General features: G+C 37.8%; 1 protein-coding gene across 1 annotated transcript; it reads left to right on the top strand.

Moving 5' to 3' along the window:
* The first annotated feature begins 957 nt into the window (after nt 1-957).
* dipk1b (divergent protein kinase domain 1B) lies at nt 958-13,428 on the top strand. Its single transcript, XM_026928738.3, has 5 exons — nt 958-1,492; nt 3,776-3,910; nt 7,449-7,556; nt 8,274-8,417; nt 8,913-13,428. Exons 1-5 carry the CDS (start codon nt 1,382-1,384, stop codon nt 9,723-9,725), a joined length of 1,311 nt encoding a protein of 436 aa, XP_026784539.1. The 5' UTR covers nt 958-1,381; the 3' UTR covers nt 9,726-13,428.
* The last annotated feature ends 220 nt before the right edge of the window (nt 13,429-13,648 follow it).

Genomic DNA, 13,648 nt, shown 5'->3' with positions numbered 1-13,648 from the left:
TCATTATTTCCTTTTAATTATTAGAAAGGTATTAGAAAACTTGATCTGTATTTCATAAATAAATTTAAATTTGAACCTATTTTCAGTATATGTTCATTCATAGCATGTGTCATGTGTGAGTTACTTAAGCTTAATAAGGCTAATCAGTTTCCACAAAATATTTAAGTTGCCATTTGTGTAATTTTGGGTATTGTAATTTTTTTTGTGTTTTGTTAGTTAAAATACTCAAAACTGTTTACTTTACAATTAAGTAATTATTTTGAATAATAGTACTTTTTTTACAAAAGTAAAAAAGGGTTCCTGGAGGACTAGTGGTTAGGCTATGGCGCTCCCACCGCCAGGGTTCCATTCCTGGCCAGGTAACCGACCCCAGCCACTGGGGTTACACAAGACAGTGCACTCCCAGTGGCGGTCCCAAGCCCGGATAAAATTGGGGAGGGTTGCGTCAGGAAGTAGCAGCCGAAAGAAGAAGAACATTTTATAGTAATAGACATTCTGAGTTGCTCATTAGTAAACTAGTACACATTTAAAATATGTGATAAAACTGCAAGATGTACAAACCTCTGACATTTGAGTTTATAAACTTAAAAAAAAAAAAATAATTAAAAATGAGTTCTGATTACTCAAAGTGTAGGAAAATGGCTTATTTCCTTAATTTAACAATGTTTCTAACATCCAAATATGGACAAGTTCCTTTTTTTCTATTTTAGGATTTGAACAGGAAAATGAATGAACGAAATGTACATCTACTTGGACCAGAACTGAGACACAAATCTAATTTTAATTGTATTTGAAATCGAATTCAAATTCTTCCCTGCTTTAATATACCAAAACTCAGATTTGAGTTGACTGTGTGAATTTAGCCTGAGATTCCAGTCCTATCACCCCAAAACTATTCCTTTAAGAGAGTATTTTTCTTTGGGCGGTCTAACCCCCCGCTCTGCATGTATCAACCACCCCTTTAAACACCGTCGAATCACAACGAGGGAGAAAGAGAAAAGCCGTTCGGCCATTCGTTTGTGTGCGTGAGGGCAGGAGAATCGGGCCTCGCGGAACCTGGTTCTCATGCAGCTGACAGTAAAAATAGAAGCTCGGAGCGCGGAAGGTTCAGGAGACATGAGCGTTGCGAGTTTGCGCTCTGCATCGATGCGGCGGGATGCGGCACTATAAAGGACACGTTGTTAACATTTAGGAAAGGCCATTGTTCCATTCATAAAAGGAAGCTCGCGCTGATAAACCAAACGTCAGCACCGGACGATTTGAGTGTTTGTTGAACGGACCGAGGTCGTTTTCGAGGTCTCCTTCTTAATCCCCTCCGTGGCCATTGTAGGACCAGTGATTTTAAAGGGGGCGCCCGCAATGTCGGGTCGCAGTGTTGCGTATGGCGGTGAGAGGACGTGAGCGGCTCGCGGAGACCGTCGCGAAGATGCCACGCGCTCTGCGGAGGCTCGCGCATCTCGTGCTGCTGTGCCCGCTTCCCAAGGGCCTGCAGGTAGGCTGCCTTCTTCATCTCCCTGTGTTCCTCCCCTAGTCTGCTGTGCACATGGTGAATTCAATTCCTGAACATTTCAATAAGTTATGAAATTACGTAATGTTTTTTATTTTTATTTTTTAACATTCATTAATTAATTTTCCCCAGGAAGTTTAAACCACATTTTCCGTGCTGACAATTAGCATCAGCAACAATAATAACCCAATACTACCCCTACCACCACTAATAATAATAACAGCAACAACAACAACAATAATAATAATAATAATTATTATTATTATTATTTTAATAATAATATTGTTATTACTATTACTATTAAAAACAACAATGACTGCAATCCCAAAACCTCAACTGTTGAGCTACTGATAAAAAATAAATAAAAAATAAAAAAATCATAGGATATCACATAATTGGAAGACTTTTTGCCATATTTAGCTTCTGTTAACAAAGTGCCAGTAAAACCACATGGTGCAAACATCTATGCAGGTGTTGCCAGGTGATACTAAAAGTAATTTTAATCCTTATATTATCATTATCATTTATCATTATACTGACACTGTCATATCGTATATAACTCTTACACCATTGAATCAGCTCTCACAATATTTAGTTAACAACTATAGAGTTGTACACAGTCAACATTCAGCTATAGTTGGTTACTGAAATTGACCTTTTCCCCTCACTTTCCCTTTTTTCAGTGTTTCATCTCTCAAAAGTAAATTCACCTCCTTATAACTGATAACTGAATGCTGAAGTTGTCAAAACATTAAAATCAAAGTATGCTGTTGCACTTTCTCCTGCCAGTAGCTCATATGGAAACGGATATCAGATTTCTTCTTCTACTTCTACTTCTATTATTATTATTATTATTAATAATAATAATAATAATAAATACAATAACATCAATAATAATGGAAGGCATGCAGCTAATCAAATCACTCCTGTACAGGAGCAACAAAGAAAGAAACCAATGAAGATTATGGCTCTAGAGGTATGGGACAGACTAAGTTTGGAACCAGTGACATTTAGTTAGGGTTAGGGAGGGGTTGAACTTCAAGGCAAACAATCCAGTTTGCGAGAAATAACCAAAGAAAGGAAACCAATTTATTAACAAGGTATTATAAAGATAAGAAATGCAAATGTCTTCTGTGAAAATGTTCCCACACAGAACATCACAGGGGATTATTCACCAATTAATTAATGATTAAACATGAAAATTTACCTTTTCCACATACATCCATAACTGGTACCAATATGGACCTCTCCGGATCTCTATGGAACAGAGGAATTTACAGTTTATGTGCAGCAAACTTCAGGATACCTGTGTAATCTGGTTGAGCTTACTGGTCTGTATATGTTTTTCTTAAGCAGTGTATTATGCATACAGTGTATTATTTTAAATAGGCATGTAAAACATTGGTAATTTGATTCAGATGAGGGGAACGCACATACATGTGTGATCTTTGTAACACATTTTGCTATTCAGTTGTTTGCAGCCTAATTTTAGTGTGGCCTGCTTTTAAATTAGCTTCAAAGCACATGCATTTATCCTGGTCAGGGTCACGGTGGATCCGGAACCTATCCCTGGATAGTACATTTCAGGCCACCATGCACACACATTCACACACTCCTTCACACCTGGGCAAACTTGCTGGTACTGCTCTGGCCGCTCAGATTGGCTGCCTACTATTTTAAACATACTACTACTCTATTAAACAGACTATTTAAGTGCCATAGCCTGAGTTTTAAGAACTGACAAAGATGTGCGCAATTGCTTTTATTTATTTCTTCTTCTTCTTTTATGCTTACATAACGTAGACTACTTAAGGCCATAGGATGCTTTTTGTATAGCCTAGGCAGGATATCTGTGCAACGGCACACAATGCCCTGCCCACTCCAAGCATTTTCATACAGCCCTGTTTCTAAAACAATCTCATCTATAGTAGGTACAATAAATATAGTATTAATGTAGAATATTATCACCAAACATTTAAAAGTTAAATGTACTTGTGAGAATACTAGTTTCTTGCTATGATTTGCATGAAGTAACTTAACTTTTTTTTTTTACATACCAGTGGTATATTTATCACATGCTACAAAGATTATTTAGCTTGTCTGGGAAGTATGGTTGTGATTCATTCACACTTCAACCTGTGTTTAATAGTGTGGCTTTCTTTACTGGAGAAGATAATCTGTGAGGAGTTCAAACATTTGTTTGTCTCCCTTTTTGCTAATTTCTTAATCACTGTCTTTCTCTGTTTCTTTCTTGCTATTTGTGCTCAGTCCCGTTTGCCTGCAGTGAAGGTGAAGTACCTGATGGTGGCATGGTTGGGTGTACTGGTGGCCAGCTGGGTCGTCTACATACAGTACTCCTCCTACTCTGAGCTGTGCAGGGGCCATGTCTGCACAATGCTCATTGTAAGCTACTGCACTACAGCTCCCAGAATACACATCTGCCATCGCCCATGCTCACTGTAAATTACTGCATTAATGTTCACTGTCATATAGTCAGTGCAAATCTCTATTTTACTGAAGTTAGCATTAATGAGTTTTCTTTAATCGTTTATTCCAACCAGATTTAGTGCAAATAGAAGGGCAGAATTAATATAAGCACACTTAATAGTAATGCAAAACAAAAACTAATGAAATAAAAATATGCATTAAAACACAGTATCACTCTGAAACATAAGTATTTCAGCATATATTGCTAGGATCGATATTAGTAATGAATAACTGGTGTTACCAACTCCAAATAAGTGTACATATGCGTGCATTAAGCTATGAAGCAAAATGGTTTATATCATTAAACATAAACAGTAACATCATACTCTATACATTAATACATTATATATGTGGATTTTTTCATGCTGCATTAAGTCGGTTTTCAGTGGTTCATTAAACTACATTAAATATCATACAGGTTAGCCAACAGACTGAATACAGAGCAAGAAACTCTGAAACAAATCATTACTGTCTAGCTGATTTGGACAGAATCAATTAACCCAATTAATTCAAAACAAGACTGCTGCACTGAGAAGATCTCATTATTAAAGAGAGGATATGTCATGCCTCTGGGTCTCGAACTGCACTTTAACTTGTCACTAAATGCTAGTGCTTAAGCTTTCAAAATTTTATCTGTATGAGTCCCTAGCTAGCAGACTAGAGCTAGGCGATATGGCCAAAAATGTTATTATGATTAAAAAAAAAAAAAAAAAAAAACATTCTCAATATTTATCATGATACAGAATTTTTAATGCTGTCATAGTTTTTAAAGAATAGACTCTTAAATTATGCAGACTGAATAAACCAAAGGTTGAAACTTAAGCTTCAGCTAGTGAAAGCTTCAGTGTGCTGACCAGACTCATGTTTTAGGTGCCCAGCAAGTGACTAGGCTCAAAAGTGGTAGCTAACATAATATAAAACTTATGGCAAGCTAGTTAGCTTAACTTGCATTAACAAGGGAAATGAAAGAGTATATCAGTTCCTGGGAAGAGGACAATTTTATGTAGCCATGATCCTTATCCTCTCCTAAAAAGTTTCTGATGTAGCACATTGTGTTTGCACACTTGCAAGTTGTTGGCTAACGTTTCAGCTATGAGGTGTGTCACATTGCATGTAAAAGATTCGAGTTTGGCTAGCATCTTTCCTCTTGGTAGCATGCACTGTAGTTACAGCATGAAGCATGAAGCACATTACATTTAAACTTGCATTCCAAATGACAACTTTTGTTTTGTGAAAGTGCTTTTTTTTTCTCTGGTTGCTGGACAAGAGAAGAAAAAACAATGATGACTGCTACATTAGCAGAGTGCCAACCCTACATGTCCACTAAAAATAATAAACTAATCTGTTTATCATGTGTTCCTGGGCATGTGATTTGTCCACCCCTGCTGCATTTATTCTACAGGGTGGTATTTTTTTTCAAATTATGGAACAAATCAGTGTTGTTTCCAGATTTGGTGCTGAATGGTGGCATGTTTTGCATTTTGGGCTTAACTGTGCTTGATCAGACTTGAGATGTACAAACCACGTTCATATGTTAGAAGTGGTGCAGCTTTTCTATGGAACAGTATCATCAGAATACAGAAAAACAGATGACCCACATTCATCATCATATTCACTCCCAGGCCTGTCTTCACTTGCCTTCCTGACATAGCCTTCTGTTTAAACATATTTCCTCCAAGTGGGTGTGTAATTCAGCGAAGTGAATGGCTATTATACACTGGCTTTACGCAAACCTTATGTACAATATGACCAGGCTGCATCCATTAGCTTTTTTTTTCTTTTTGAGGAAAACTTTATTGCAATGCAAATCCAAATTGTTTTCATTGCTCAGCACTAATGGTAACTGTAAAATTCACAAAAATAATTTAGCTCCAGCTTTGTAACATGGAATGCCTCACTAATGCATTATATCACATTTCTAGGGCTGTAATGATATGACAAATAGTATTGTTTCATTCAACAGGAGGATTCAGTACATCTCTGTAGCAAACAATATGGCTTCAAGTTATGAACTTGATGGCCAGTGAATAGTGGACCGAAACAGTGTGCCGAATCTACCAAATATGTGTACATTACACCAGTGCTAATACTTTAAACATACAATACTGTGCAAAAGTCTTAGACACCCTATTTTTAGTACAATTTTGTTATAGATTTTTATCTTATGACTTCTACATAATTGATTCAGTACAAAAACATTTTAGATTTCCAAACATTAGTTTTCCAGCACAAAATTTTATGTTACAGAAAAAGGTTTCTATGTCAGGAATGAAAGCAGCATATTACATAAGAGACACTTTTCAGACAAAAAAAACATAATGAAGGCTGCTGGGTTTTGCTGCAAAAATAAGAAGCAAGTGTGACAGTCAAAGTCTCCAGAAGAACTGTGTCTGCTTCTGCAAGATGCTCAGTAACACTTACAGCTCATTTCCTTATAAAACTGCACACACTGCACCTGAGACTGTACCTATTTTTTTTTTTAAAGCAAAGGATCATCACCCCAAATATTGACTTTGTTTCATGTATTCCTGTTCACTGGTCTTTATAGTATTTTTTATGTAGACATTTAATTTAATAACATTTAATTTCATTATTTTTGAAGGCATCTTTGCTCTACAGCATTTCTTTGCATGTGCCTAAGACTTTTGCACAGTACTGTACATCTATATGATACACACATGCATGCAGTGAACTCTCTGAAGCATTTAGGCAGCTTTTCATCCCTGATTCAATCACCACGGCGATTGGGAACTTCATATCTGGTAGTGGAGAATGCAGGATTCAAACGTACTTATAGCACTACACATATAGAGCTACTCTGAGAGCTAACAGCTGAATGGAAAAAGCCCTGTGCTTCAGACACACCCCCTTGTTTATTTAGCCATGCTTAGTTTTGTTAAATTTTAATGCAACGATTTTGTTATATGCTGCTGAGTCTGAATGGATGACACTAACACTATGTTGTTATTAAGTTTCAATTATTATACCTTTATAATGATGAATGTTTTAATCAACTGAAAATGGAAATCTAAGGCACATATTCAGACAATGTTTATTTTTGCTGTGTGGAAAAAGTATCATATCAAGACACCACATTTGGCAGAGCCCAGGGTAAGGAAGTTTTGGAGCTGGAATCTTTTTACAATGAAATGTCAAGAACTCTAGTTTGTATCCATATACTGTATGTAGATTCTTGTCAGAATTTATATGAGATGTTTGAAATACTTAAATTTTTGAGTCAAGAGACTCAGTAGAGAAAGACACATTGTTGCATGTCTGTTAACAAGATCTCACACACACTCTTATGATCAGGCCAAGTAAGATATCACTCACAAGGAGTTTGACACAGTAGTTGCAGGAACTCACATAGATATTGTATGTGTATTGTGTATGTGTGTATATTGTACTCACGTTAGAATATGAAAATGTTGTCTTGTGTGTGTGCATGTGTCAGTGCGAGCACTACCATAAGGGGATTATCTCTGGCTCTGTGTGTAAGTCTCTGTGTGAGGAGAAAACTCTAACTCTACAGCGTTGCCTCTCCACATCGCCTACACATCAGGTAATTTATCATCTCCTAATGACCAACACCTCATTTTGATTTCGTTATTACAGTTTACTACAAACTACGTACTGCTTGTAATGTGCATTAGAGTACAAAGTGTATGAGAGTTCCCTTCAGACTAAGTTAGACTGCTTCATTTACATTTACTTTCAGTTACTCTGACCCAAAATGTATTACTTTTAGTGGATCAAGACAAAATTATGCAATGAGGTGAGAAACAAAGGCCTCATAACAGTCTAAAAACACATTTTTGGTTTGGATAAGGAGTGTAAGGTAAATATATTATTGGCACAGCTAGCATATTTATGTAGGAAATAGCTTAGCTGAGGTACATTTTCAGTTACCTGCAATACTTGGAGTATTACTAGTCATGCACTCAGATGTTTGAACACAGAAAAATGCCCTTTTAAAATCTTTCTTTGAAATTGTTTGAAGTTGAACCTGCAAGGAGTAAAACTGCTCAGCTGATTGGACAAACAACCAAACACCAAAGTCACATAATCACATACTACACACACTCACATATACCCTTCAAATTCTTAAGGTTTTATTTCCAAAACTGAAAGAGCCAAAAGGTTTCCTGTTGGTTAGTGAGGTTAAGGATAGGGTTAGATATATGCGTGGCATATCATTAATGAGTGGCATTAATAATTATGTCAATCCTTATAAGGATAGTAAGACAAATGTGTGTGTGTGTGTGTGTGTGTGTTGCAGGTGTACAGTGCCATGTGGAAAGAGAAAGCTGTGATAGTAAAGTGTGGATTACATGATGCTCAACGCGATGCCAGTCTGTATGATAAACCCACCCGTGGCACGTCCATGGATGAATTCCGAGAGATGCTGCACTCTTTTCTTAAGGTACTTCTGTCCACTGATTTCTTTTTTTTACACAAGACAGGGGTTGCCATCTACTTGTTGTCTATATTCATAGCTCAAGTACAAATTCAAGCTAATAGAGCCTTTTCTTTATGAACATTCCACCCATAGATCTCAAACCAATGGGTCTCTGTTAAATAGATTTCAAGTGTTTTGTATTATATGATCGACCTTTTTTTTCAACAATGGTTAACTTAATTCAAGTGACCAGCCAATTAGGCAATAAAGACCCTGTCGGAGTTCTTATCATTTTTCTTTTTGTTTTTCTTTTTCTTTTTCTTTATTGGCATGAAAAATAATGGTGCATATACAGTAAATTGCCAAGAAAAGCGAATAGTCTAAAAATGTTAAATTTAAAGTGTTACGGTTGTATGCATAGCATTGCAATACTCCAGCTCAGAAAAATCATTTTCTCTTTACATGTCTTTCTTTGTCTTTCTGTCGGTCTGTCCCTTTATCTTTCTGTCCTCTCTGTAGAACAGTCTGGGTGAACAGCTGTCTCTCGGCTCACTAGTCTTGCGCATTGTCTCACTGGCCGATGTCAACGCCGACGGAAAAGTGTCTCTAGCTGAAGCAAAGTCAGTGTGGGCTCTGCTGCGCATTAATGAGTTTGTCTTGACTCTGGTGCTACAGGATAAAGAGCATGCGCCCCGTCTATTGGGGTTTTGTGGCCAGCTTTACACCACAGAGTATGTGGCCCACAGCACCCTCTTCAGTGTAAACATACCATCCTGGCTTCATCCCCTGGTGCCCAAAGCTCTAAGCAGCTCCCTGAATCACTGGCTGGCTCCGGCCTGGCCACGCCGTGCCCGCGTTGCGATTGGTCTGCTAGAGATGGTTGAAGAACTCTTCCATGGTGCCTATGGCACCTTCTACATGTGCGATGCTACACCTCAGCGAGTGGGCTACAGCACCAACTATGACTGCAAGATGCCTGACCTGGGAACTGTGGTGCCGGAAGCCACCGTACGGGCATTCCTGAGAGGACGGGCTTGCCAAGTTAACACTGACTGCACATTTGGGAGCGACTGCACAGCCACTTGTGACCGCCTGGCCAAACAGTGCAACGTGGAGGTGGTGCGACCAAATTTGGCTAAAGTGTGTGCTCTCCTGAGAGATTTCCTGGTTTTTGGGGTGCCGTCTGACTTGATGGATGACTTGGACAAGCAACTACGCACCTGCATGACACTGAGTGGCCTGGCCTCGCAAATGGAGGTGCATCACTCACTTGTGTTAAACAACCTCAAAACGCTGCTATGGAAGAAGATCTCAGACACCAAGTATTCTTGATAAAAATAAGTTGGTTGAAACATGGACACAGAAATATGGAAGGAATTCCTCTGTCAGGACAAAAGAAAACTCCAGTAATATTAACCAGCAATCTGACACAAAATGTGGCAAATAGTTTTGTAGATTGGACACTAATGAGGGACATATTTTCTTCCTGGATGTATATTTGAATGGACTAGCTATGAGCCATACCCTTCAGCAAAGAAGCTTTAGTAAAAGCTCTTTAAAAGTGTGCCTCAGGAAATCTCTTTAATTAACCAGACATATAGAGGTCAAAGGGGCTTATTTTAAAACCATTTCTCAAAATCCCATATTTAACTCCTTACTCCTACAGAGTAAGATACAAAGGGAGGTGGGGTAGTTTAGATATCCTCAGAAATCCTCAAAGACCCTCAGACAGCCTACGTTTTTCCCCATTCCTAGCTCCCAACACGTTTGGGTAAGGTATCCCAACATTGTCTGTGTTTACCTTAATTTCTGTACAGTACTGTGCAAAAGTCTTTGGCAGATGTAAAGAAATAAAATTAAAAATAAATAAATAAATAAATAAAAATAAAAAAAATTAAAGCTGTCTAAATATTAAAAATGGGCTACAAATATATCTATATTTGGTGATCAGCCTTTGCCTTTAAAACTGGATGACTGGGTCAGTAACACTCAGGTTTACTGTGGTTCAGTTTTATAAGAAAAACAGCTGGTTGGTTGTTCCAAGCAGAACTTGCCATGGATCTTCTGCACACTTTGGCTTTCCATTGCTTCTGTCTCTCAGCTCTGTCTTTCATTCTGAAACGTGGTCTGTAGTTAATGTTATTTTCTTTAATGGCATACAAAATATTATATGTAAAATGCATTTTTTTTGTAAAGTGAATATTTGAAAATCTAAAATTTTTTCTGCCTACTGTCAGGGATTGGAGATGGAGGCAGATGCAAGTGCAGGCTATTTATTATCAAGAAAAACAAGAAGAAAACAAATATTTTGGATGTAACAACCATGAATATGAACTAAGATTTCAAGGCAAGAAACCCACACAGACTAGAGGCGATAATAGTTCACACAAGACAAATGCTTGACAAAGAAATACAGAAGGTCAGAACTTAAGTAGTGTTATTAATTAGGTGAAACAGGACACAGGTGCGGGTAATCATATGGACGTATGACCAGATCATGTGATTGGGCTGATGGGAAATGTAGTTTCTGTGCCATTACTGTGGCTGACGTGACACCTACGCACTAATGCAGAAGAGAATATTTCTACTAAATGTTAGGATAGTAAAAGTGTTAATGAGTAGCTAATGTTAGCAAAATATTCTCCAACATTTTATAACATAAGAAGAATTATTTGTGTCTAAATCTTTTAAAGGCTATAACATGAACTTTGCTTCCTCACAGGGCAGTACACAAATATGCAAAGATACTTGTGAAAGTAATCCGGTTCAAAGGTTTACATGGCAGTTATTCATCTATTTAATATATTATTAAACAGATTATCCACTACTTGACTGGTTACAAATTTAATTCCAGCTTTAGTGAGTTTATGCACATTGGGACAACATTAATACTTAAAAAAGAAATGTCTTACTTAAAAAAAAAAAAAGTTGTGAAACATGATTTCTGTTTGTATGGCAGGTTGTCATTAGTTTTTTTCACAGCAGCAACACATGGTGAGCTCCATGTCATATTTGATTATACCAAGTGGTGAAGCAGAGTTTACAGTGGGCTTACTTTTTTATTTATAACTACTCCATCTCTAATCTTTTGTGACCAGCTTCATTATGTAAGCCTCCCTATATTTGTAAATAAAATGTGACGTTAAAAAAAACCCTTTAAAAATGTGACAAATAATTATTAACATGAGTAAAATATAGACATTTAAACTGGGCAGTACTGTGAAACATACTGCTTTTAATGGTCAGTAAATGTATAATGCCTAGAAACATGGGGGCAGTAAGGAGAGATACACTGTTGTGCCCTCTGCTGTCAATGAAAATAAGCTGCTTATATTAACAGTAATATGCAGATTGCAGGGCCTCATTTATCAATCTTTCAGAAAAGTTGTGTTTAAATGTTTGCATAAGCCAAACCAAACGAACAATTTCTGCCAGATTTACAAAAGTTTTGGAAACACTGATTTTCTTCTTTCGTGTACATATGCTGATGAATGACAATCACTCGTAAATTACCAGGCTTTTGCACGGCATAGCTGATTTGCATTTGATGACACCCACAAAAAACTCCATTAGAAGTAAACCTCACTGTGCTGAAATGATGAGTAAATGGCAACACTTTCTTAGAAGTAGAAGTGTAAGTTATTTAGACTTGCATCTATGCCATATACAGTACATATACCAATCAGCCATAACATTAAAACCAATGTTATTCATGTAACCTGTCAGTTGTTTTAATGTTATAGCTGATCGGTGCATACATACATATGGATATATATAGATATCCATGCAGCATAACAGCACTTAAAATGGTGAAAACCTAAAGACAAATTACAGAAAAGGTGAATTAGGTGTGAATTCAACCAGGTGAAAAGAAAATGGTCTGACATCAAAACGAAGGAGAAAAAAAGATCTACACTGTACACAGGTGTTCATGCACATCAAGCAAGTCACACAGAGAAACTGCTATTTTTAAATAGTTTTAAGTGTCTTGGCCAATATGCTGGAGTGTTGCCTCCTAAGAGTGACCATAATTCTCCATCAGCTGAAGGATCTGTTTACAGCTATGCACAGACAGACCATCCTATCCTCTGTTTATACAGAAGAATTTCTTTTGTCATAATTGAATGACTAGTTTTATTTGTCTTAATGTTTTGTGTTGGCTTGTGTTCAGTATTTTTAATTTTCTTAAATGAATGCAAATAATATAAAATGACTGGGTTTCACAAAATGTTCTTGATTGTATTCTTTGTCCCTGACCTAGTGAACTAGCATGAGGATGTGTTTCTGATATTGACTCCAAAGCACTTCTATAAGTCACTATGGATAAAGGTGTCTGCTAAAGGCTGTAAATGTAAATAAATAAGAAATTTAAACTTGACATTATATTCCATATACACCAATCAGCCATAACATTAAAACCACCTGCCTAATATTGTGTAGGTCTCCCTTGTGCCGCCAAAACAGCTCTGTCCTGGTGAGGCATGGACTCCACAAGACCTCTGAATATGTGCTGTGGTATCTGGCATTAGCAGCAGATCCTTTCAGGTCTGTAAGTTGTGAGATGGGGCCTCCATAGATCGAACTTGTTTGACCAGCACATCCCACAGATGCTTGATTGGATTGAGATCTGGGGAATTTGGAGGCCAAGTCAGTAACTTGACCTCTTTGTCATTACCCTGCCGAAAGAGGCCACTGCCATTAGGGAATACCATTGAAGGGGTGTACTTAGTCTGCAACAATGTTTAAGTAGGTGGTATGTGTCAAAGTAACATCCACTTGAATGCCAGGACCCAAGGTTTCCCTCATACATAAGCCTCCACAGCTTGCCTCCACCAGCTTGCCTTCTTCCCATAGGGCATCCTGGTGTCACCTCTTCCCCAGGTAAGCAATGCACATGCATCCAGCCGTCCACATGAAAAAGAAATCGTAATTCATCAGACCAGGCCACCTTCTTCCATTGCTCCAGGGTCCATTTCAGATGCTCACGTGCTCTTTGTAGGCGCTTTTGGCAGTGGACAGGGGTCAGCATGGGCACTCTGACCGGTCTGCAGCTATGCAGCCCCATACGCAGCAAGCTGCAATGCACCATGTGTTCTGACACCGTTCTATCATAGTCAGCATGAACTTTTTCAGCAATTTGTGTGATTTTGACCGTGGCATGATTGTTGGTGCCAGAGAGGCTGGTTTGAGTATTCATATAACTGCTGATCTCCTGGGATTTTCATGCACAACAGTCTCTAGAGTCTAGTCAGAAT

Source organism: Pangasianodon hypophthalmus, chromosome 15 (genome assembly GCF_027358585.1).
Source record: "Pangasianodon hypophthalmus isolate fPanHyp1 chromosome 15, fPanHyp1.pri, whole genome shotgun sequence".
In the NCBI taxonomy this organism is placed as follows: Eukaryota; Metazoa; Chordata; class Actinopteri; order Siluriformes; family Pangasiidae; genus Pangasianodon; species Pangasianodon hypophthalmus.
Note: the sequence above shows the minus strand (reverse complement) of the source record. Positions and strands in the feature narration are given on the sequence as shown.

Bases quoted from the DNA above. Each gene is read 5' to 3' on its own strand.
- dipk1b (XM_026928738.3), top strand. From the start codon at position 1,382: ATGGCGGTGAGAGGACGTGAGCGGCTCGCGGAGACCGTCGCGAAGATG. The intron at 3,911-7,448 runs GTAAGCTACTGC...TGCATGTGTCAG, and splicing joins ATGTCTGCACAATGCTCATT to TGCGAGCACTACCATAAGGG. The intron at 7,557-8,273 runs GTAATTTATCAT...TGTGTGTTGCAG, and splicing joins CCACATCGCCTACACATCAG to GTGTACAGTGCCATGTGGAA.